Genomic DNA, 26,521 nt, shown 5'->3' with positions numbered 1-26,521 from the left:
CTGAAAGTTCAATGCAAAAGGAGATATCATCTTTTAATATTCTGTCAGTTTAATGCATACAAAAACAGCTGGTAAGGGACTACAAAAAGCTTCTTCCCAGGTCCGTTACGTCATGAAACCAGATAAACCCCAACACACAACAAAGGGGGCGAGGCAATGCTGTGCTGCTTTAGAGAACAAGAAGAGAAAACTAGGGGTGCACGTAAAAATCTGTGTATATATGAATCGCGATTCTGTCTTCTAACGATTCTAATGGATTCACAAGTTTCAAAACCAATGTTCTAAATGAGCGGTTCTCAATCTTGTTCCTTGCGTCGCTCTTCAATCTCTCTCTCTCCCTCTCTTATACAGAACGTCAGACCATCTCCAACAAACTGTTTCAAAACTTATAGTTTATAGTTTTCAAAACTTTTTTACCAAAAAAATGAAAGTTCTGTCCTCATTTTCTCAACCTAATGTTGTTCCAAATAGTTTCCCCTTGATGTCCATTGTATTTTTGTCAACACAATGGAAGTCAGTGAGAAACTAAACAGTTTGGTTACCAACACTTCAAAAAAAAAAAAATTTTCACATTCCACAGAAGAAAGAAATGCATATGTTTGGAACAACATGAGATTGACTAAATTATGCAAAATAAAGTTGATCTTAGAATGAACTGCACCACTCGTGTGTCTCATTCTTTGGTCCCGGGTACCTGATCTCCTCTGCTCTGATAGCCCAACCTGAACCAGAAATTCTATTTGCGATCTCGAAGGCAAGAATGTAGAATTTATTCTAACATTATGATAGAATTAAACATTTTGGATAGACTATCACTTTAACATTACAGATTAAAAACTGCCATTGACTGTGCTCTACACAGCTCCCCAAGATGCTGTATTGTTGGTCATTAGTAAGCATTCTGCTCTTTGGCTTAACTTTATTTGTAGGCTGCAGAAACAATGACTATTGAATCACTGACAACAAATGGAATGTATCACCCACTAAAAATGTCATTTTCATTTTGACAATGTATCAGGTTTAAAAAATAACAATAATAATAAAAGAAAAAGTTATATGATGTTTTATTAACAAATTTCGGGAGGAGCGCGTCAGATACTATCAGCATCCCTCATCTACCCCATCTCCTCACTTCAAGTTAATTTTACAACTATACGTGGAAGGAGGGATACACTAGGTTCGGGTCATTCCCGAGCTCGGAGCCCTTCCCCGGACAGCATGCCAAATACGCATTTCCGTACCTCAGCTAATTATATGTAAGCGTGAACTCGTGAAATATAATGTACCATATTGTGACTAACTAAAATCAGTTAGCTACAACAATCTTATCTATCTTTTTTTTTTTACAATCAATTACAGTATCTGCCTGAACTGCCACTGGATGTTGGAGCATTGTGTTGCTCTTCCTTCTCATTTGCATCAGTCAAATCACCACCTCCCATTGAAATCAAATGACTTTCAGTTCCACTGAAAATCATTGAGCAAGCCTTTCCATGAGAAAGATAAAAATGTACTATGATTTGTTAACCTTGTTGGAGACACTATGTATTTAAAGAAGCTTTCCACTCTCTAATGCAATAACATTCTCTTTGTCTTATTTAGAGTTTGAAAAGAATGTGTGTGTGTGTGTGTGTGTGTGTGTGTGTGTGTGTGTGTGTGTGTGTGTGTGTGTGTGTGTGTGTGTGTGTGTGTGTGAGAGAGAGAGAGAGAGAGAGAGAGATTGTGCATTTATTTCTCATTTTGATTGTGCAGTGTCTCTTGAAGTGCTGTTGGAATAAGACATTAAAGGCTATTGTGATGCATTATTGCCCTCTAGTGCCAATAAAATATAATTGCACAATCAAAAAAAAAAAAAAATCAACTCAAAGATGCTTTGTGTCTGAGAGCACAATTTTACAGTCTGACTGGAATACAGGCTTTTTCGTTTCACCTTAGAAGATCTGTAATATTTAGTATTTAGCAATCTATAATTTAGCATTTCCATTCAACAGCAGTTGCTAGGCTGGCACAAGATCCCACAGTAAACTTCCATCTTTGTTCATGGGTGATTTGTTTTTGAACTCCAGAGCTGCATGAAAATTATGTCAATGTTGATGGCACCACAAGAGCACATAATCCCAAACCATTCACTAGCACCCGTCTTGAGCTATGAACGGAAACAGACAGGGCAAAATATTTTTAGCTTTTCATCTGTGCTTCAATTGTACTTTTGAAGTTTGTATTAATTTGTCTTATTTTCTGAACATCTTAATTAAACACTTTGAGTTACAATCCTTTATGCAGATTCTTAGCCCCTGGTTTGGGTTCTGAATGCTTATTTTAACCTTAGATGCAAATAGTTGGACAACAAACCAGCCAAAAGTTTGGCAGAAGTCTGTCAGCTAAAAATAATTTGGGAAACACCTGTTTTCTCTGACACTGAAGGCTGATTTGTCCACATTCGTGTTGCTGCACAAACAAATGGCATTTCAACCTGCCAAAATGGGAGAAGCCAACTGCTCCTTGGCCAAGTCAGCTAAGAGCACCATTCATATATATATATTTATATGCTTTATATGATGAACAGTTTTAATTTAGCATTTTATTTACATCTAAATAATGATTTAAAGACATACATAGAGCATATGTGCATGATGCGTGAAAACCAGTAATATATGTTCTAACATGAAAACAAACAAGCTTCCGTTTTATCGTGTGACACACTATATATGTATGTATGTATGTATTTATGTATTTTTATGTGAATGAAACCCTAAATTAAAGCTGTTCATTATACAAAGTGATCATATCTCTTTACAAGACTGGGATTAAACCACTCGATTTGAAATTATTTTATGATACCTTTATGGCCTTTTTGTCTCTTTAAAGTTTTGCACTTTCAATGGAGGGACAGAAATGATCCTATTACAAACGTAACCTTGGTTCCATGAGATAAGGGAATGAGCGTTGTACTAAACGCATTTGGGAAACTCCTGCTTTCTCTGACACTGAAGGCAGATTTTTTTCATGTTCATGTTGCTGCACAAACAAATGGCATTTCAATCCACCAAAACGGGAGGAGCCAACTGCTGTATAAGTCGGCTAAGAGAGCCATTCAACAAATTCTTTCAACTGTCAGTGGCAGCCATCAACTCACATGCAGTCTTATAGTATGACAGCTCATCTCAGGGAACCAAGCTTGCATTAGTAAAGGAGCGTTCCCTATCAAATGATTGTGTTGAACACATATGGGGAATGCATCCAATAGTGCCGTGCTATTAGCAAGTGCAGAACTAAGCCACTTTACGAGCCAAGCCTCAGAGGGCTCATAATGAGGGTTCCTAAAAAGCATGAGCTAATTATGAGACCCAAGCCACTAGGCTAAAGAATGCATAGCAAAACCTATTCCACTCACAGAGGGAATTTTGTGAATTAAGCAGACAAAATCCATGCCTGGAGGGATGGATATCACCAATAGAAATCCTGCTGGACCACACCCAGGAGGAGGCTATTCCTCTGGTGGAGTTGGCCCTCACTCCGATAGGAGCCGTCTGAGGCCCTAATCCAGCAACTCATGCAGAAAAGTTAGCTTGAATAACACGTCACAGGAAAATGGGTTTTTGTTCCATGCTGCACACCAGTCAGAAAAGACTGACAATTTAATGGCAAAGAGGCGTGTAGTAGATCGGGCTTTAGCCTCCAAAATGGTATTAGTCACATTCACTAAGAGCTGTAAAGGTTCCTGTTGAATGGCCAAACATGAAGGCTTCACAGCTCAGGCAGGGAATGCCAAATCATGCCTCTTGCTTTTGAGAGGAAGTCTGTCCTCAATGGTATCAGCCAAGGGGCTGCCGTTGGCAACTGAATCAACTTGGGGGAACCATGTCTGATTCCTGCAGAGTGGGGCCACCAGGAGGACCGCACCATCCTGTAAAGGGAGCATGACCTGATATTGCCTTGGTGATTTATATGACACAAGAATGGCGGGACGTCCACATGCAGCGGCTTCTCTACCTCCCGTGTTTTTGTGTTTTTTTTGTCTTGTAAGTCGCTGTGTTTTTGTACTTCATTGCATCTACCTGTCTTTAAGCGTGCATACAGTCATGAGTTTATGCTTGATGTCAGCAGAACCACTTTTTTAGAGCACAACGAAAAGCTGCAGGATCTTGGGGCCCTATTTTAACGATCTAAACGCAAAGTGTAAAGCGCACAGTGCAGGTGCACTCCGGGCGTGTCCAAATCCACTTTTGCTATTTTAACGACGAACGGTTGGCACGCCCGGGCGCAGGGTTGTCCCTATTCTCTTAATGAGTAATGGGTGTTTTTTGGGCATAATGTGCAATAAACCAATCAGAGTCTCATCTTCCATTCCCTTTAGTAGCCTGTTGCGCTCGTGCCATGACGGATTAAATATATATATTTAATTAGCCTACAAAAAATTCTTATGCATTGCAATCCTTTAATTTTAAATATTTGACATGTTTGTGTGCTGTTGTGTGTCCCTGTGTTTAATAAGCAGTGTGTACGCGTGTTGCGGACCCGCTTATACTAACACACTCTTTAAATAACAAAAAAAAAACATTGCGCCAGATTTTAGACCAGGTTTGAGTTGGTCTATGGCGCAGTCTATTTTCAGCTCCTTAAAATAGCAATGCCCCTGAACACACCTCTTTTTTAGACCAGCACGCCCATGGGCGTAAAAATGAGTGCAAATGCATTTGCTAATTAAAAGACGTGGTGCTGGACGGGAAAATGCGAACAGCACCGGACTGAAAGAAGCAAACACACTTTGGCTGGGCCTTGCGTCACATTGTACCGGGTGTATTGTAGGGCCCTTGGTCTTCACCATCACCGACCCACACTGCTGCATTGCACCCACAGCGGAGGTGCCACAAGTGGCGTGAGAGGAAGCAGAAGAGGGGTAAGCGTGATGGTATCCGGGCTAGGCTAATGGCTTACCCACACAAGCCAGCTATCCCCACCATCGTACTGGCTAATGTACGCTCTTTAGATAATAAACTGGACTACATCTGATTACTACGCTCAACTCACAGTCCTTATCGCGTGAGGTAAATCACGCGGTGGCAAGCTTTGTGTTTACATCAATTATGTGTGGTGCCACGATGCTGTTGTGATTGGCAAACACTGCTCACCCCGGTGGAGTTTATGATTATTAACCCTCTGAGGTCTAAGGGTATTTTTGACGCCTGGAGAAGTTTTGTCATGCCCTGACATTTGTGCTTTTTCAGTTGCTTATAAATATCTAAATGGCTAAAGTCTAATATCACTTTAATCAGCACAAACTGGGCTATAATAATATGTGAGCAGAATGTATGTACATAATTGTGTTTTTGAGAAAACAATGTTTATGCGTGGTTAGTGAAACACTCAAAATGTTAAATCACTTGAATAAGGCCATAAAAACACATACAGAACATTGTTTCCCGGGACTTTTGAGAACTGGAGCTTGTAGCCTATAATTTTTATTTCTAAATTATGTGTAAATCATCTTGTTTACTCACTCACAGACAATATATTGATTTAAATTTTCTAAGACACTTTTTGTGTAGAAAGGGTCTATGCAAGAGGGCGTAAACTATCATGCATTATGTTGTGATTTACAACTGAGAAGGCAAAGGCCTGCATAATGGCTGCATAATGAACCGTTCAGTCAGGTGTGTGACTGAGAGGGAAGAGTTACCTCTCAGAGTTAAGAGTTAAGAAAGAATGTGAGGACAAAATAAATGTATATATTTTTATGTTTGTAGTTTAATTATCCCACAAAATAATTTAATATTCACTTGCGAGTGCAGTTAAACAGTTTATTAGGAACAATCAAAGCTGACTTTCAAAGCTGAATTTTTTTCATCATTACTCCAGTCACACAATCCTTCAGAAATCCTTTTAACAATCTGATTTTCTACAAAAAATTAAATAAATAAAAAATATTGTTATTATTAACATTATTATTATTAATGTTGAAAAGAGCTGAGAATATTTTTTCAGGTTTTATTAGGGGGGGGGGGTAAATTGAAAGAACAGCATTGTTCGTTACATTTGTTATATTTACATTTATTTGTTACATTTTTATTATTTACATCAAGCTTTTGAATGGTATTGTGTATATTGTTATTGAAACTTCATAATGTTTCGCTTTATTATACATTTAGTCAGGAATTATAGTTTGGAAAAAGTCTTAACTAGTAAAATGTTTACACGTTATGTGAAAACTAGTACAAGTATATAAATAAATAAAAAGAGACTTACTCATGTTTATGATCTCTGCTGGATTCTTTTTTCTGAGGAAATCCAAATCTCAAATCCTGAGGTAATCCTCATCACATCTTCTTGGGGTGAATTATGCCTTATTCCTCTCATCGCGAAGCAAACAGTAAAATAAAAAACAAGAACTGTCTCGCTGATTTGTTTTCTGAATGGACGGTTACAAGTTGGCGCTTCAGTGAAACATTATAATCTCAGTAGCGCATTCAGTGTGTGGTCGTGGTCGCATTAGATATAATGAAGGGAGATGTGAAAAATGGATATCACGTTGTTTTCATATGGATTACTTTATCAGAGAATATTTGTTTTCGCTAGCACTTGTTTAGTTTAAAACTAAACAAGTCAAGCTTCCTATAGATATATCTCTCACATCTCTTCGTTGAGTATTCACTGCTCGTTGCTGTATACATCCCTCCCAGCTCCTACATCCCTCCGAGCTCCAGCACCAACAACAACAACAGGAGTGAGGCACTAAATGAACTGTACCACAACATCAGTGAGCAGCAGACAGCACACCCTGATGCATCTTAGCTGGGGATTTCAACCATGCAGACTTAAAGTGTGTGTTCCCAAAAATACACCAAAACATTCATTTTCCAACACAATGTAAAAACACTTTGGATGTTGTTTACACCACACAGAGAGGAGTTTACAAAAGGCCAAACTATCCGGCAGCATCAAAGAGGCTAAGAGACAGTACTCCAGGAGGATAGCCTATCGTTTCAGCGACAGTAGAGACACTCGGTGCCTGTGGCAGGGGATACAGACCATTACAGACTACAAGCCCTCACCGCGGACAACATTCCCGGGTGTACTGTACTGCGTGTACTGAGAGATGTCTTCACAGACATTTTCAACATCTCGCTTAGTCAGGCTGTTGTTCCATCATGCTTCAAACCTACCACCATCATTCCAGTCCCGAAGAAGCTGTCTCAATCCTGCTTCAATGACTACAATCCAGTTGCACTTACTCCTATTCTCATGAAGTGCTCTGAATAGCTAATCATGCACCACATCAAGTCTGCCCACGTCAGAATGCTGTTCATAGACTTCAGTCCAGCATTCAACACAATTTTATTATTTATTTATTTATTCTTTATTTGACAGGGACAATGGACAATAACGTATTACCCCATAATTAGCTACAGAGCTAAATTTCATCTGCTGTCCCTGGGCAGGAGTACACCAAATTATCAATAAAAATAACATAAAAATTAAACACGGTAGAATACAAGAAGTATAAAAACATATTCAAAACTCATTACCTTGTATAATCAATGATCACAAACCCGACTTGCCTTTAAAAATCTTTTCAAATGTAATTTAAACTACACAAAGGTAGTACACTGTCTAATATCAGTTGGTGAACTATTCCAATTATTAATTATTATTAATTATAAGGTGGACGTGCAAGATCATTCACAATTTTTTACATTAAACTACAATCGTGAAATATTAAAAAAAAAAAAAAAAAAAAGTAAAGAGATTATATTTTTGAATTATAAGACAATGATGATGTCTGTCAGGTTTCTTATCAAACATTTTTATAGCATGTTTGTATAAACTTTGTAAAGGTCTAAGAGTAGATTTTCCTGCTTGGGACCATGAAGTAATGCAGTAAGAGAAATGAGAAAAGATTAAAGAGTGCAGAAAGATTCTTGCAGCTTCTGCTGAAAGTTGACTCCGTACAAGTTGGGGTGTAACTGTACAAACTATTTTTTTATAGGTTTTTTAAATGTTAAGTGAGTGTCTAAAATAACTCAAAGTCTGATACAGTTTGTAATCTTTCACCATTTACTAATATATCCATCTTTCTAATCTTAAAATACATACAAACAGTTTTCTGGACGTTTAACGATAAACAACACTGATTAAACCAGTCTGAGATTTTGGTCATAACAGCAGATAGTTTTTGTGATACCTGTTCATTCATTCATCCCTCAACAGCTCATTCACAAATTGGTCCAGCTGGGGCTCAACACTTCACTGTGCAACTGGCTATTGGACTTTCCTACTATAAGACCTCAGGCAATATGGGTCAGCAGCAACACATCCAGCACCATCACACTGAACACTGGGGCCCCCCAAGGATGTGTGCTGAGCCCCGTGCTCTTCACTCTGCTGACCCACAACTGCACACCACCACACAACTCTAACCTCTTTATTAAGTTTGCGAATGTCATGACTGTGTTGGTTCTCATTAGCAACCGAGATGACACAAACTACAGGAGCGAGGTGAGCTGCCTGGCCGGGTGGTGCAGTGACAACAATCTCTCTCTGAATGTGGAGAAGACGAAGGAGATTGTTGTTGACTTCAGGAGAGTGCACACTCAACATGTTCCTCTGACCATCAATGGTGCGACTGTGGAGAGAGTGAGCAGAACCTGAATGAGCACATCACAGAGGACCTCTCCTGGACTGACAATACCGCAGCACTGGCCAAGAAAGCACAGCAGCGTCTCTACTTCCTCCACAAACTGAGAAGAGCCAGAGCCCCGGCCCTCATCATGTGCACCTTCTACAGAGGCACCATCGAGAGCATCCCTACTAGCATCACTGTGTGGTATGGCACCTGCAACGCGTCCTGCCGAAAGACCCTCCAACGAATAGTGAGAGCAGCTGAGAAGATCGTTGGTGTCTCCCTCCATGACATTTAAGGAATCTGTCTCAGCTGTAAAGCCCTCTGCATTGGAGGTAATCCCACTCACCCATCACACATTTTCTTCAGTCTGCTGCCATCAGGGAGGAGACTGCGGAGTCTCCAGGCCAGGACCAGCAGACTGAAGGACAGCTTCATTAATCAACACTCCCTCCCGACCTTACCCCCCCCCCCTCTTTTTCCCTGTGCACCACTTAACTCTGAACCTCAGTCCCGCCTCTCCAGGTTTTACCAGGAGCCGAACACTGTTCTGCAATTGTACAGTGCTCCCCAACCTGAGTTGGAGACAACTGCCATGACCACCTTCCTTCTGGAAGTCAGTCCCAACTGGATACCTGACTGAAACAGACAAAAAGTGTTCCAAGGGCCCACAGCTGTGATGAAGTGGTGTATTATCTTGAGATGAAAATGTCCCAGGCACAAGCATGGGATGGTACATGGGCTTTGAGCCAATATTGATGGCTGCATATGAAACAGGCCCAGACAGCCAACATAAGGCCTAGCATCCACTGGAAAACTCTGAGGAAATATAAAGTCCAGAGTTTAAATGAAGCCACCAGCCGCTGAATCATCAGGGAGAGTTTTGGCATAATCCATGCCCTATCTGGGCTGAATCAATCAACTTTAGATTTGTATAATGGAATCAGAATAATAAAACTGTCAAGGGAGACAGAGAGCTCTGTAAGCGATGAGTTCCCATACCAATTTGTGTAGCACAAACCAATCGCGAGGTAATTCATAATGCGGATTTCTAAAGCGCCACGTCCATGCATTTCGTAAGTGTGTGTGAAGCCAGAGACAGTCTGAATGGAAAGACTGTATATTGATAAGCCACCCTCTCAAACGTGTATCTCAAAAATGGTCTGTGATGAGGGGCTATCTAGACATAAAAGTAAGCATCTTTCCATTCCACTGATAAAAACCAGTACCTGGGCATATTTGCCCGCCATCTCTTTTGGGAACAAGAAAGTAATGGCTGTAAAAGCCTAACTCGCTGTTTGCTGGAGGAACTGTCTCCATGGCTCCTTTTGCAAGAAAAGTTTGCACTTCTAACCAGATAACGTTGTCATGATTTATCATGTGTGTATTTGATTATTTAGATTGTAAAGCACTTTGGTCAGCAGCTGCTGTTTTAAATGTTCTTTAGAAATAAAATGCCTTGCCTGTACTTAAGTTTGAATAGAGCAAGTAACCTCTTTCCAAGGTTTTTTTTTTTTTTTAAACCCAGCTTGACACATCCAGGATGGCTTTCCAAGCCTAGAGCCAGGTTGCAAGAAGTCTGAATGTTTCGATTGGCAGGTTGCTGCACTTGGTTGGGGAACTGACATTCGTGGTTATAAGGAGAAATGATCTTTTGAGAATGTGGGTCCGCTATCACAGCAGTAATTTTGTTTGGGTGGGCACTGAAGGGTGGATCCAATTGGAACAGAGCTTCCCTCTCCTCTTCCTCTCTGCATACTGATCAAGACTGCTTTTGAGGGACACAATCCAGTGTCACTCACGGGTGCTTCGGAAATGGATAGCGTTTTGCCACCTGAAAGTAATGTGCAAGCCCAGGTTCAGATTTGGATTGAGGCTGAGTCATTGAGGGTGCGGCATTAGCATGCTGCTGTGTAGATGGAGCCTTCTGGTGACTTGAAGCTGTTGCCGAACTAGATCGCTTGGGCAGAAAGTGACGCAAAATGAGGCCTTCCTCCTTATATTCACAGAAGGAAATCAAGCCGCTTGAAATCAAGGGGCGTTGTGTGAAGCACAAAGGCATATCGTGGCCTTGTGGGGAGAGTGAAGCATGCAGGCTTGTGCCGGCATGAGTTCACTCAAGCCTTATTGAACCCTGCTGATCTGCTGATTCTTCCTCCGAGGGACTTCGGTAGGGAAGAAATCGGTGAGCCGGTTGGAAAGGACCGCCTTCATGAAAGTCCCGGTGAGCGTACCCTCAGCGTTGGCGCTGCCCAGGCAAGGGACGCACTCACCATACCTGGCTGTGTCATGCAGGGGTTCCCTGCATGAGCCAGACTCATAGCGTGTCATTTGGATCAACTTTGCAGACACATTTGCTAAAAAAAATTGCTCTTTTAATCTACTGGATGGTCACAGGGAAAGGCTTACCCCCAATTTCCACCAGATGCGTAACGGCTGCGTTACGGCTCCGCTGCGTGACAGCTCCGTGTTCCGTCGTCCGTCAATACCCACCAGGTCCGTATTTGTTGCGGAACGGCTGCGGTCATGAGTGACAGCTGACGTCACGATGCCCCATGTAATCTCGCGAATTTTGGAGTGATCGCGCGATATGTAGTTTCTATAAACAGAACTACCAAACCAGGAACAGTTTTCCATCCGAAGGAGTATAGGATAGAACTCTTTTCTTTTCTCTTTTCATTTCTTCATCCATCGTGTCAACGGGGTTAAAACTTCAAAAGGCTGTCTCCGCCCATTATGACGTTTTCAAGGTGTAGTGTAGGGAAATATAAGCGCGGTGTATTTTATTTTGAAAATTGAACGGATCTTTTATTTTGTTTCTGGCTGTTCTGTTTTGTCACTCGACTTCCTGTCCTGCGTACTCTGCCCTGTAGTGCTGCGGAGCGCTCCGGCATCCGGCAAAAATAGGAAACCTATTGACTCCGCCATAACATGTCAAATCAAGTCAAGTCACCTTTATTTATATAGCGCTTTAAACAAAATACATTGCGTCAAAGCAACTGAACAACATTCATTAGGAAAACATTTGTGTGTCAATAATGCAAAATGACAGTTGAAGACAGTTCATCATTGAATTCAGTGATGTCATCTCTGTTAAGTTTAAATAGTGTCTGTGCATTTATTTGCAATCAAGTCAACGATATCGCAGTAGATGAAGTGACCCTAACTAAGCAAGCCAGAGGCGACAGCGGCAAGGAACCAAAACTCCCATCGGTAACAGAATGGAGACAAAAACCTTGAGAGAAACCGGCTCAGTTGGGGGGCCAATTCTCCTCTGACCAGACGAAACCAGCAGTTTAATTCCAGGCTGCAGCAAAGTCAGATTGTGCAGAAGAATCATCTTCACGTGTAAACAATGTGAATCACTACGAAGGATGTCCTTAGCCATTTCATTAGTTGTGATAACATGAGTTAAGATGGCTCACTCTCCCTGAACAAGTGATTTTAGGCTGAGCTCAGTGGCACCAGTGGCAGGTACTTTGATTTGAGATGGTAATACTGGAAATGAAAATTGCAAGGGGGACCTGTAATCATTCACTGTGAGTTCAGTGGGTGCAGGCTCTTGAACATGGAGAATGAGACATCAATGTTGTATAAGTACTGTGTGCCTTGAAAGGTTACCACATAGATGTTTGGTTGAGGAGCAGTGCCCTGTGCAACCAACAGTATGTAGAAACCATGTCTGCATCCTGCATCTGACGCAGTTGTAAAGGAAAAAGACTATGGGCATTAAAGTCATAATATTCTTGGCTTTTCTTTATCCTCGTGGCTAGTACTGCCTTGATGTTAGGGATGTAACGATTACCGGTTTAATGATAAATCATGATAAAATTCCCCACGGTTAGTATTACCGTTTCATCTTTTTATTACCATTAAAACCGTTATTAGATTACCACGATTTGAACAACTGGCGATAAATTAATACTGTCCAGCATAAAGCACAGTTTTCAATAACAGTTTCAGGTGCACACAGCATAGTAGTTCTCTTACGAGAGCTCTCTCGTACTGCGTCTTAGCTAAGACGCTACGGGAAAAGTCTCTTTTCACGAAATACTGAAGCAAAAAATTATCCTTAATTTTGTATTTTTGTAAAGCGCATTTGCAGCAGTACACAGCCATAGGCGAGACGGCTTGTTCGCTCATTGGCTTGTTCTGCGGCAACTGCACAGCCTATCGAGCGCGGGCTGATGCAACATCAGACCAATAAGGGCGCTTCGCGCCCTTCTTGCCACTTCCCGCCGAAACGGGCCCAATCCCCAGTGCCCACATACACTATGTCACATACGGCGCGTGGCTTCTGTAAAAACGAGGCCCGTGCACGTACGCTCTGCACAGGCAGACAGCGAGTTGAAAGTGGCATATGCAGCCCACAGTCACTCGCAGACATATCGAGTCCCACGGGACCTGCTCAGCCTTCCCCCAGTCGGTTAAGCGCCGGGACAGGGTCGAGGAGGAGCGATCTGCCCGCTGTGATCAGCGCGCTCCCCGCCTCAAATGCGCAGCACACCCGAGCGCCGCCGTTGCCCGGTCAACAGAGCGCACTTCGCATCCAGCCCTTAGCCATTCATGCAGATGCATGGTCAGCGCTTCCAGGGGTTTCGGATTGGGTGCTAGGCATTATAAAGAGAGGCTACTCGCTACAGTTTTTTTCGACGCCCTCCGCGCTTTTCAGCGCGCGTCGAAACTATGGTCAAAACAGAAGTAGCACACATACTTCGGGCCGAAATATCAAAACTGTTGAGCAAAGGGGCTGTAGAGCCTGTGTCTCAAGCTCAAAACGAGGGGGGGGCTGTACAGCAGATACTTTCTGGTGCCCAAGAGAGACGGGGGTCTCAGGCCCATACTGGATCTAAGACAGCTGAACAAGGCATTGATGAAACGCAGTTTCAAAATGCTTACGACCAGGAAACTCCTCGCGCAGTTTCGCAGAGGGGACTGGTTCATGTCAATAGATCTGAGGGACGCGTATTTTCAAATACAGATAGCGTCAAACCACAGGCGATATTTGAGATTCGCCTTCGAGGGCCAGGCATACCAGTTTACAGTCCTCCGTGGCTCCTCGTACGTTTACGAGGTGCATGGATGCAGCGCTCGCTCCTCTCAGACTCAGAGGCATACGAGTGCTGAATTATTTGGACGACTGGCTGGTTCTGGCCCGATCACGAGCGGAGCTCGTGGACCACAGGGCCGTTTTACTCGATCACCTCGAGAAGCTCGGCCTCAGTGTCAATTGGGCGAAGAGTTCGCTGAACCCCAGTCAGACGATCCTGTTTCTGGGTATAGTTCTGAACTCGTGTTCCATGACGGTGCGGCTGTCACCACAGCGCGCGATGGGCATTCAGCGCGCAGTGAGTTCTTTCTGCTGCGGCGCGACCGTGTCGCTCAAACACTGTCAAAAGATGCTGGGTCTCATGGCCTCAGCATATCCGGTTCTGCGGCTGGGCCTGCTCCGCATGCACCCCCTGCAGTTCTGGCTGAAGGCTCGGGTGCCGCGCAGAGCGTGGGCGTCTGGCCGGCTGCATTTCAAGGTCGATCAGAGCTGTGTTGCGGCTCTAGCACCTTGGACAGCGAACGGCTGGTACCGATCAGGTGTAAGCCTGGGGACTTCCCCGAGTGTGAAAATGGTGTCGACGGACGCCTCCACTTCGGGATGGGGAGCGCTGCTCGAAGGCAGACCGTCCTTTGGCCTATGGTCAGAACGGGAAAAGCTCCATCATATCAACTGCCTGGAAATGCTGGCAGTGGAGAACGCGCTGACGCGCTTTTGTCCCCATATCAAGGATCACCACGTTGTAGTCCGTGCGGACTACATGTCCGTGGTGTCCTACATAAATCGCCAGGGCGGTCTCGGGTCCCGAAACCTGTGCAGGCTGACGGAACGCCTCCTGGTTTGGGCTCAGCGCAACGTGCGCTCGCTGAGAGCAGTGCATGTGCCTGGACTGCAGAATCTGGGTCCAGACAGGCTGTCCAGAGGCAATGTTCCTACGGGCGAATGGTCTCTACACCCGCAAACAGTCCGGCTGTTGTGGGAGAGATTTGGCATGGCGGAGGTGGACCTCTTTGCGTCCCACGAAAACGCTCACTGCCCCGCGTTCTTTTCCAAGAATGAAAGCGCGCTGTCACGGAGATGGCCGTGCTGCCCGCTTTATGCATTCCCTCCCGTCTCTCTCCTTCCGCAGGTGATAGAACGGGTGAGAGAAACGAGATGTTCAATACTGCTTGTAGCACCTCTTTGGAAGAACCAACCATGGTTCCCAGATTTGATGCAGTTAGCAGATGTCGCCCCGTGGCCGGTACCGTTGAGGAGGGACCTCCTCTCGCAGGCCAGGGGCTCGATTTGGCACCCTCAACCGGAGTTGTGGTCCCTCCATGTGTGGGCGCTCAACGGTTACCCGCTGATCTCGCAGTGGGAGTGCTAAATACCATCACTCAGGCTAGAGCTCCGTCGACACGACGTCTGTATGCCTCGAAGTGGTCGGTGTTCTCCAGCTGGTGCACAGCTCGAGGTTATTCACCCCTTAGTTGTGAGGTGACGGAGGTCCTCTCCTTCCTACAGGAGCTGTTGGATAAGGGCAGAGCCCCATCCACGCTCAAAGTTTATGTGGCGGCCATTTGCACGCGCTCTCGGTGAGCCAGTCGTTCTTTGAGTTTGGGCCCAATGACTCAAGGGTCATACTCAAACCTAGGCACGGTTATGTGCCGAAATCCCTCAACACACCGTTTCGGGCTCAGGTTATTGCCCTGTCTGCCCTGCCGGTGTCAGGGGAGGATGGAGACTCGAGTCTTCTTTGCCCTGTCAGGGTTTTAAGAGCTTATGTGTCTCGCTCTGCTGCCTTTCGGCAGACGGAGCAGCTGTTTGTCTCGTTCGGTGGACGTTCCAAGGGAATGGCTGTTTCGAGACAGACTCTATCCAGATGGATAGTTGACGCCATAGCATTAGCTTACGCTTCAAGGGGCCTTCAGTGCCCGTTGGGCGTCAGAGCACACTCCACAAGAGGCGTCGCCTCGTCGTGGGTGTGGTCTACTGGGATCTCCTTGCAGGATATATGTATGGCGGCAGGTTGGGCCTCACCGTCTACATTTATCAGGTTCTATAACCTGGAGGTCCTCGCCTTGCAAGCAAGGCTGTTGTCGGTATAGTCGAATCAGGGCCCTGAGGGGAATTCTGAGTTCACGGGCGCTATGCGCTGCCGACTGTTATATGGGCAGTATTGCGTAAGACCCGCATTGCCACATTGGTCAGGCCTTGCCTCGCCTGTGTGATGTCATATTGCCGCATCTACGGATGCTGCTAGATATAGGACGGAGGGCTTTTTCCCTTTTCTGTCCTGGACTCTCTGTGAGTCCCTCAGGTGACTGTGCACTGTAAATCCTGGGCGTTGCTTCAGGTTTATTGGTGTGTGATCCCTGCGCGCACGGCGTTTTACATTGGGTTCCCGTAGCGTCTTAGCTAAGACGCAGTACGAGAGAGCTCTCGTAAGAAGAGCGAACGAGTACTGCGTTCTCTGCCGTGCGCACGATTCACTCTGGTTCGCTTCGGCGATGAAATAAATCAGGTGAGTCAGCCTTTTTGAGCTCCTTTTATAGGTTGGGCCACACCCGTTTCGGCGGGAAGTGGCAAGAAGGGCGCAAAGCGCCCTTATTGGTCTGATGTTGCATCAGCCCGCGCTCGATAGGCTGTGCAGTTGCCGCAGAACAAGCCAATGAGCGAACGAGCCGTCTCGCCTATGGCTGTGTACTGCTGCAAATGCGATTTACAAAAATACAAAATTAAGGATAATTTTTTGCTTCAGTATTTCGTGAAAAGAGACTTTTCCCGTAGCGTCTTAGCTAAGACGCAGTACTCGTTCGCTCTTCTAGAGAGAACCGAGGTTACGTTTAGTAACCAAGTACGTTTCGTTTTGAGTCAAAACAGGGCGGAAAAGCTGGGAGGTTGTAAAAGAGTGCTAAGGGAATTATTCAAATTATATATGAAATAATGAATTATATGAATGTACCTCTGAAGGTTTTGACTGTCTTCAGAAACGATTTGATGGCATTTTGTTTTCATCTTTGCTCCATGTAATAGCTTACCTAAAGCAGCGGTTCTCAATTCCAATCCTCGCACCCCCTGCTCTGCACATTTAGTATGTTTCTCTTATGGCTTCAGACATTTGTTCTATTCAAACATAAGTACCCAGTGAAGTGGACATCACAGGATATTCGGCCATGATTCCAGTTCGAAGTGAACGTACTATAGGCTATATGTTCCATTCAAAGTGCTTTGAAGTGTGTGAGACAAAGTATACGAGTGGAGCGACGTGATTTTGTCTGGAGCTATGAGTGGATTATTTGCTACAGCTCCATCACGAGCACAAAAATTATGATTTGTGAAAATTAAAATCTTTCTTAATTTTAACTGACTCAAAAGAATGAAGGCATTGCAGTTCAGGCTTACTAGTTCATATTCTAAACAAGCAGAAATTTAGAAGTAGTGGTGGGCATAGATTAATTTTTTTAATCTAGATTAATCTCACTGTGATCTTGAAATTAATCTAGATTAAAATGGCTCATTCGAATTCTGCCGAAGGCATTCAGAATATTACCCAAATAAAATTGACAAACAGTAAGTCTTTGAGAAGGGGTTTATCAAGCTAGGCGGTGAATCTCCTGTTTCCAAAATGCATCACAAAGTAATTCCACATTGCACAAGGTGCAAACAAACTTACGCCTGTTTCACACATACTCCGTCTGCAGTGTGTATGCGTTTGCATATTTTTTTACGCACCCATGTTAACGGATTCCAGTTGCGTTGCGTCTGCAGCAGTGCAGAGATCGTTTACGTTACCGAGTAGCGAAATGCAAACGCGTCCTGTGTGAAAGCACATCGAGTCTGTGCTGCACCACATACTTAACGCACACGGACTGCAGACGCACTGCAGACGGAGTATGTGTGAAACAGGCGTGAGCAGGGCTGTAGCTGGGGTCAGCGGGGACCCGTTGAAGGTTGGACCAGTGGGCCCTGTTTGAAATTGTTTGATTTGTCGATGAATGCATCCAATATAATACACATCCCAGTTTTTTCCTCAACTGCTTACTTTCACTTAAGAAATAACTGACAGTTTTTTCGAGCATAATTTTCAATGTGGATATTTTGACATATTTTGTACAACCCGAATTCCGGAAAAGTTGGGACGTTTTTTAAATTTTAATAAAATGAAAACTAAAAGACTTTCAAATCACATGAGCCAATATTTTATTCACAATAGAACATAGATAACATAGCAAATGTTTAAACTGAGAAAGTTTACAATTTTATGCACAAAATGAGCTCATTTCAATTTTGATTTCTGCTACAGGTCTCAAAATAGTTGGGACGGGGCATGTTTACCATGGTGTAGCATCTCCTTTTCTTTTCAAAACAGTTTGAAGACGTCTGGGCATTGAGGCTATGAGTTGCTGGAGTTTTGCTGTTGGAATTTGGTCCCATTCTTGCCTTATATAGATTTCCAGCTGCTGAAGAGTTTGTGGTATTTTTCGTTTAATGATGCGCCAAATGTTCTCTATAGGTGAAAGATCTGGACTGCAGGCAGGCCAGGTTAGCACCCGGACTCTTCTACGACGAAGCCATGCTGTTGTTATAGCTGCAGTATGTGGTTTTGCATTGTCCTGCTGAAATAAACAAGGCCTTCCCTGAAATAGACGTTGTTTGGAGGGAAGCATATGTTGCTCTAAAACCTTTATATACCTTTCAGCATTCACAGAGCCTTCCAAAACATGCAAGCTGCCCATACCGTATGCACTTATGCACCCCCATACCATCAGAGATGCTGGCTTTTGAACTGAACGCTGATAACATGCTGGAAGGTCTCCCTCCTCTTTAGCCCGGAGGACACGGCGTCCGTGATTTCCAACAAGAATGTCAAATTTGGACTCGTCTGACCATAAAACACTATTCCACTTTGAAATAGTCCATTTTAAATGAGCCTTGGCCCACAGGACACGATGGCGCTTCTGGACCATGTTCACATATGGCTTCCTTTTTGCATGATAGAGCTTTAGTTGGCATCTGCTGATGGCACGGCGGATTGTGTTTACCGACAGTGGTTTCTGAAAGTATTCCTGGGCCCATTTAGTAATGTCATTGACACAATCATGCCGATGAGTGATGCAGTGTCGTCTGAGAGCCCGAAGATCACGGGCATCCAATAAAGGTCTCCGGCCTTGTCCCTTACGCACAGAGATTTCTCCAGTTTCTCTGAATCTTTTGATGATGTTATGCACTGTAGATGATGAGATTTGCAAAGCGTTGAGGAACATTGTTTTTAAAGTTTTCCACAATTTTTTTACGCAGTCTTTCACAGATTGGAGAGCCTCTGCCCATCTTTACTTCTGAGAGACTCTGCTTCTCTAAGACAAAGCTTTTATAGCTAATCATGTTACAGACCTGATATCGATTAACTTAATTAATCACTAGATGTTCTCCCAGCTGAATCTTTTCAAAACTGCTTGCTTTTTTAGCCATTTGTTGCACCCGTGCCAACTTTTTTGAGACCTGTAGCAGGCATTAAATTTTAAATGAGCTAATTAAGTGGATAAAAGTGTAAAATTTCTCAGTTTAAACATTTGCTACGTTATCTATGTTCTATTGTGAATAAAATATTGGCTCATGTGATTTGAAATTCCTTTAGTTTTCATTTTATTAAAATGTAAAAAACGTCCCAACTTTTCCGGAATTCGGGTTGTATGTATTTGTTGGCACAAGAGCAAAAATAAGCAAATTCGATGTTCGAATTCGAAGTCTTTTGAGACGCCTTTCTCTGCATGAGCCCTGAACACCAGAACACCGCGAGTACTGAATTGGGCTCTTTCACATCTTTTTGTTTGTTCAAACTGCGATTTGTATTTGTTCGTTCAGGTGCAGGAGGGACTTCGAGGAGAACTTCGCAGAAGAGAGCTCTGTTCAGTGTCCCTGTCCGTGATATGCGGCTCTCAATCTCTCTCGTGCGCACTGAACACAGCCCCCGAGTAACCAGCTACTCTGTTCAGCTTTTCCAATTTTCCGTCTTGTGTTTGGATGCTTTAAATCGACAAGCGGTAAGGCTTAAAAACACGTGAAAAAGATACACTTTCCTGACGATGCGCAGCAGTGGCCCGTCAACTGTCCCGAGCATCTTTTTAGGCTGGCCTCAGCCAGTCGGTTATATAAAATATCAAGGTGGAAGTCATCATAGCTTGCTTTGTATAGACCCAGCTCCCAACCCAACTTTGAGAATAGATTAACGGTGATATTTTTTTAATCGCCCGATAAGAGTCCCGATAACGGCCCACCACTAATTATAAGTATTAAAATAAATTAACATGGTACTCAACACATACTTACTGGCCGGGCAAAAATGCAACACCCAGTTTCTTGGTTTGAAAAAGGTGGAATCTATAAATTGCATTCTAAAGGTATATAAAACAGGACAGTTCTCCACAGTCAAACTTTAGGGAGTATGGGGTTAACATTTGATTTACATTGGTAGCTGGCCAGTTCCTTTCAGACTGTTTAAAGAACAGCCTCATAAAACCCATTCACTGGATAATCAAATATCACTTTTTGAAATGTATTACTGTTTAAAAGGGGCATATGATTTTGCTAAAAAGAACATTATTTTGTGTATTTGGTGTAATGAAATGTGTTTATGTGTTTTAAGGTTAAAAAATAAACAACAACATTATTTTCCACATACTGTACATTTTTGTTTCTCCTCTATGCCCCGCCTTCTGAAACGAGTCGTTTTTTTTTACAAAGCTTATGGCCAGTTATCCAGTGCTTTGTGATTGGCTGAACGCTTCAAGTGATGGAAATGTTAAGCCCCTCACCATACTGTGATGTATGTCCCAATCAGAACACCGGCGCGACAGGACAAAAACAATAAAACCCATTACAAATGAGGCATTTGTTGCATCCAGTGGGGACATAATTACTGATTATAATGACTTATATTGTCTTTTTATGCATTGTGTATCGCGCCGCATGAACATAAAACCACATGCCTATTCTTCACTGCTCAAAACTCACATTTGAATCATCAAGGAGCAGCCAGGGGCTTGCGCCAACCACGTGATGTCCCGGGCTGGACACCGCTTCATCCATGGTGAAGGCTGATCCGGCGATCCACAGCACGAAGTTGATGGACTTCCTCAGCAACCAGCATGGATTAACTCTAGGCATGATGAAGTGAATATCATCCTCTTTTGGAATAAAAAAAATAAGTAGTTTCGCCTTCACAATAAAAACACACAGTGTCTCTATGACATGGCACTGGCAGAAACAACAATACTACAGAGTAGTGTTGTCACGGTACCAAAATTTCAGTATTCGGTACCGATACCAGTGAAAATCCACGGTTCTCTGTACCAATTTCGGTACCAAAGCAAAAAACAAAAATATGCTAATTAAAAATAAAAATAACTTTTTAGCACTAAAAATAAAACCAATGCCATTCTTTATACTTATTTACAACTGTGTTTAAAGTTTTTCTACAAGTTATATAATTATGAAAAACAGTAAACAAGTTTCACCCAAATTTAATTTGTCTTTTATTTTTTTGAAATTTAAACACATCTTATTTTTGGTAAATAAAGGGGATTTGCTATTAAAATTAAAACATGGAAGAAATATTGTGATTTATTTCTTTAAAAAATAAAGTATTATAATTTTTTTCAACAGTAGTAGCAGTATCACATACATATTACTAAATAATAGTAATATTTCTAGCACAATGCCTTGATGTAAAAATTAACTTTTAGGCCTAGCTAATGAATGCATATTTGTCATTTTAACTGAACTTAAGACTGGTGGTGATGCTTAAGATATTTTTGATCATTGAGGTTTTTCTGTAAAAAAATAGTGATAGATCATATTAATTATTATTAAAAGACAATACTACTACTAATTCTACTATCATACCAATGTATATACAATGCACTATGAATTGATGAGCTGCTGGGTTCATGAATATTAATCACGTTGTCTGCGTTCGGTCAAAATGATTTGCTGAAATCAAAACAGGGACGGTAAGAAATCAGCGCCAGCCAATGAAATTGCCATTTGCGCATTAGCTCCGCCCACTACCGGAGAAACCGGTATGTCTTCTGCTTGTTCGAAAATAAATATGAATAATTCTATATGAACTCCATTATTTTTACTGGAGAAGACAACAAATAATAGTTTACATATAGCGTGTCGATTCAGCGTGGTAAGACTCTTGCTCTCTCTCTCTTTGCATGTGTGAGAAACAGCACTATCAGCAAAGCGACGGTGAGTCGTGCGTCTTCACAAAGAGTTTACAGAGCATCAAATACAGGTGCGCTGTGCGTCCATTGAGATGAACTGAAAAGTTCAGATCGCTTGATGGAGAGAGAACTCTGAAGCTCAGATGCTGAAATTAATGCAAGCGTCATGCGCTTCGGTCTATGTAGTAAACAAACCCGCACGTCTCTGCCATTCATTAATTCACACAGAGACGCGCAGAACACATAGCGCGGAAATCATAGCGCTGAACCGGGTTTGAACGGGACCTCGGTACTACCGGTACTTAAAGAAACCTGGTACCGTCACATAAATTTTTTTTTAGTACCGACTTGGTACCGAAGTACCGGGTCTTTTGACAACACTACTACAGAGAGAATAAAAGGTACGCCTTCTCTCTTTGCGTGAACATTTAGGCGGCGTTATGCAAATCTTCCCACACAGTGATGTAGACATGTTAGAACGCAGTGTTTTAGGGGAGCGTGGACAAGTCTTAACTTTTATAAAGATTATCTCTTATGATTCGAGACTTTAGTCTTTGCAACTTCTTTATGCACCAAGAGCTTGTAACACTCTAAAGAGAAGGGAAAAATTTAAATCGCATCATATGACCCCTTTAAAAACTTATGTATTTCATAGTCTGGTCTGTTCCTCAGCTAAAGGATAACGACTACAGTCATTTGCAAAGTTTTTCAAGTGTTTAACTTTTTTCCCCCTTTTTTGCATATGTTTTAGCACGGAAACAGGAGATAATTAAAGTCACAGAGCTGCTGATCGAAGCCATTAATAATGGAGATTTTGAAGCTTACACGTGAGTGTTTTTATTTTATGTTTTGCCTTCACTCTGTATAAATAATCTTTTAGCTTTTTATATTATATTGGATTCCACAGGAAAATTTCTGACCCTGGACTGACATCTTTTGAACCTGAAGCGTTGGGAAACCTAGTGGAGGGGACAGATTTCCACAGGTTCTACTTTGAAAACTGTAAGACATGATGTTACATGTTAAAGAAATAATTAATGTTGTCATACTAAGAAAGTGAGTGGGCTATCAACAAAAAAATATCTATATATTCAAATTCTTCTGAAGCCATGCTATAGCTAAATGTTAGGATTAGAGCAAATTGAAGTTCAAGAGATCAAGGTTTTTTTTTTCAGGATTTACTTTGAAACAGTTTTTGATAGTAGATTTATTTTTAAAGTAATAAAAAATGTGAATTGCAGTAAATGTAAAAGTTTTCATATCACATAATATAAAAGGTTATTTTATGAGAAATTGAAAACATTATGAACACACTGTGTAATCACAGTTCATATGGTAATACCAGAACATAATTTAAAACAAGTATTATTATGTTTACAATATCATAAATTTGAGCACAAAATATAATCAGTTTTATTAAAAGAGAATTAGGCTTATTAGGCTACATTTTGAACTATATATATAAACAGACTACTAATTTTGTGATTATGACATGCTTAATTTTTGAGATATAGGCCTGGTTTCACAGACAGCAGCTTAGACTAAGGATTAGGCCATAGTCCAGTTAGGACATTTAAGAAAATTTTATAAACGTGCCTTAGAAAAAAATAATAATAATAATTTGGTGTGCATTTCGAGACTAAATAAAGGCACTGATATATTTTAAGATCAGTCAGAGCATGTTTCTTTCAGTTGAAACAGCTCAGGCATAGATTTTAGTCTGGCATTAGTCTTAAGCCTTGTCTGTGAAACTGGGGGATAGTCATTTAAATGGTTGTTATGAAAACTTGTTTATATTCTACACAAATGAAGAATATATGGATTCTTAATGTATTTATATTATGGATCCACATGCATGCATATTGTTTTAATATCTTTAATGTCTTTAATAAGGGTGAAAGTGCCTTGAATGACACAAAACTATAGTTTCATATATAAGCATTATTGTCCCTCTGCTGTAGCTGTCTCCAAAGGTCACAAACCCATCCATACCATCTTGCTGAACCCTCATGTACACCTAATTGGTGAGGATGCTGCATGCATCGCTTATATAAGGCTCACCCAATACATGGATGTCAACAATATGCCTCGCACTATGCAGTCTGAAGAAACCCGTGTCTGGCATCGTCGTGATGGCAAATGGCAGAACATCCACTTCCATCGGTCTGGCTCACCAACTGTGCCCACCAAGTGAGGTCTGTTTTTGTGTGTGTGTATGATCCCAAACATCTCTGTTAAAAAGACCTGTTTGTCTAGGCTAGTTAAAGGGATAGTTCACCCAAAAATTCTGTTGCACAATTTTGCACGGTTGCACAAACACCTGAATCAAAGATTGATGTTATGAACCAAATATTCTGGAACGGAGAGATTTATAGCACTGAACGTGATATTACTGCAGTAACAAACCACCGTTTCCACATTGCTAATTCACGACGCATGCTTCAGTGTACATTGAAGTGAAATGTGCAAAACTTTGTCCAAAATAATACTGATAACAGTGTGTGTTTATATTTAGGCGAGACACGGCAGGCAAAAACATTGTTTTTTTTCCTGGTCACTTTTGAGATTTTTGGATATTTGTCTTCAATAACATATCTTCTTTCAGACTTGTGGTGAAAAAAAGTCCGAAATACACATTTAGGTCTTTATTTTACTACACTTCGTCTGTTTGCGTCTGTAGATTTCTCATAAATTCAACAAAAGTTTGCGTTCTTAATCAACATACTTCTCCGCGATCTCTGCCGTCACCCTCTCAATCATGCACCGTATAGCTCTCTCTCTTCTGTACAGTCCTGTTGGATCCAAATATGGTCATTTCCTTTTTATCAGCAACCAATTGTGAAAGTAAAAAGACTGAATGCGCGATCTCATTGTCTGATGATAAATCTTTGAAGCCCGTTTTCTCAAAATGACCTTTCTCTTATACTCCAGGTCCGAAATCTCCACTTCAGTAGTACCTAGTTATATTATGAAGACATTTACAGAGGGATTTTTAAATATATTATTCCTAGCCTGATATATAACATTTTATTCCAAAAAACATGGCGAAAATCATTTTTTAAGGCTATTGACACAGTATATTCTGATTTACAGGATAACAAAAGTAGATATCCATAAATCCCTCTGTAATTTTTTACCATCAATTGTAGGCTATTTGAAAATGTTTAGTAGCATACAGACTACAAAATAAATATTTGCATACGTTGTGAAAGTAAAATCTGGTGTTTTCTTTATTACATTGTATTGCATTTTGTAGAAATATAGTGTAAGCCATGCATTGCTTGGAAAGATTGAGATCTAGTTAATCAGTATAACATAGACATCTGTAGACACGAAGTGGCACCTTCAGCCATTTGCAGCTATGAAAAATTTGGCGGCTGCAGCAGCCATTTAGGTTTTGGCTAAGCCGGCTAGCCAGCCAATAACTTCATCAGCCAGCCATTATTCTCAAAACAAATGGCTTCGGGCTGTAGAACAACCAACTGTTTGACTGCCAGCAATCTTCAAAATATCTTCTATGTTCAACATAAGAAAGCATCTCATACAGGTTTGGAACAACATATGGGTAAGTAAATGATGACAATTTTCATTTTTGGGTGAACTATCCCTTTAATGCTGACCTGGTTCTGTACTAGCTTTTAAAGAAAAGCAAGTATGTGTTGTATTCTGTTTATCATAAATGTATTTCTCACAACTTTTCTTTTCTGAGCGAGTTGGAGGAAACTGCAGTAGATTTTCGTTAAATAAAGTAAAGTAAAGTTTAATTACCTTGTATAATTTACCTTTAAATAAATTGTATAAACCATATTGTATGTCCCTACAACACTTGGAATATACCATTGTGTCACATGGGACCTGAAAATCCTTAAAAAGTAACAAGATAAAACATGTTCAGTGTATAAAAAAGTAATAAATAATATTTGTGATGAGGTAATATGTTATTTATTCTTCCTTTTCAGATAATAAGGACTCCAGAGCACAGCCCTTCCTATCAACTGAGCTTCAACTCAACCATGATCTTCATAGTTTGGTCTACTGTACCAGAGTCTTGTTTACATGAACTGTTGGATTAGGTTGGATAATCGTTTCAGATCAGGATGTGGTGTGTTTGTATGCAAGTACATTTATATGTATTGAATATGCTGTTTACACACTATACTCATTTATGTGAAAGGCATGTTCTTACTTAGTTCTTTAATCTTTTTTTAAGGGTTACATTTTTGTATAACACATTATATGGAGCCATTTGTTAGTAATCTGTGGTGTTTGGGTACATGGGTACTGTATATCAGAAAATAATAAGTCAAGCTTTTTTTTTCTTTGTATTTGTCATAAAAAAAAAATTTAATGACAGATCCAAGATTTACTTATTTCTTAAAATGACAGATATATGAGCTTGTGAATAGTTTTCAGTGATGTACATTATGTGAAGTGCTATTTCTGCTTTACACTTTGGAGTATTAATAGTTTGTTAGCACACATAGGGCATATTGTGGTATTTTCTTGGATAATCCAAAATTATGAGAGGGGATAAGGTTTAGAGATTTATTATTCATATTATTATAATTTTATTGTATTTTTTTTTGCCCATGAATTGTCATACAGTTATAATACATCTGAATATATGAAAAAAAACAA

The 26,521-nt window shown here is 41.5% G+C and overlaps 1 protein-coding gene across 7 annotated transcripts in view; it reads left to right on the top strand.

Moving 5' to 3' along the window:
* Positions 1 to 26,521, top strand: part of LOC132109609 (calcium/calmodulin-dependent protein kinase type II delta 1 chain) — a 177,966-nt gene extending 151,445 nt beyond the window's left edge. For 6 of the 7 annotated variants that reach the window (XM_059515844.1, XM_059515888.1, XM_059515870.1 and 3 more), the window contains 4 exons: positions 22,635 to 22,710; positions 22,791 to 22,885; positions 23,845 to 24,078; positions 25,843 to 26,521. In XM_059515844.1, coding sequence (XP_059371827.1) covers positions 22,635 to 22,710; positions 22,791 to 22,885; positions 23,845 to 24,077 — 404 coding nt within the window. In that variant the 3' untranslated portion in view covers position 24,078; positions 25,843 to 26,521. The remainder of the gene's footprint in view (positions 1 to 22,634; positions 22,711 to 22,790; positions 22,886 to 23,844; positions 24,079 to 25,842) is intronic. The other variant, XM_059515852.1, reaches the window with a different exon arrangement.

This window comes from Carassius carassius, chromosome 2 (assembly GCF_963082965.1).
Source record: "Carassius carassius chromosome 2, fCarCar2.1, whole genome shotgun sequence".
Lineage (NCBI taxonomy): Eukaryota > Metazoa > Chordata > Actinopteri > Cypriniformes > Cyprinidae > Carassius > Carassius carassius.
Note: the sequence above shows the minus strand (reverse complement) of the source record. Positions and strands in the feature narration are given on the sequence as shown.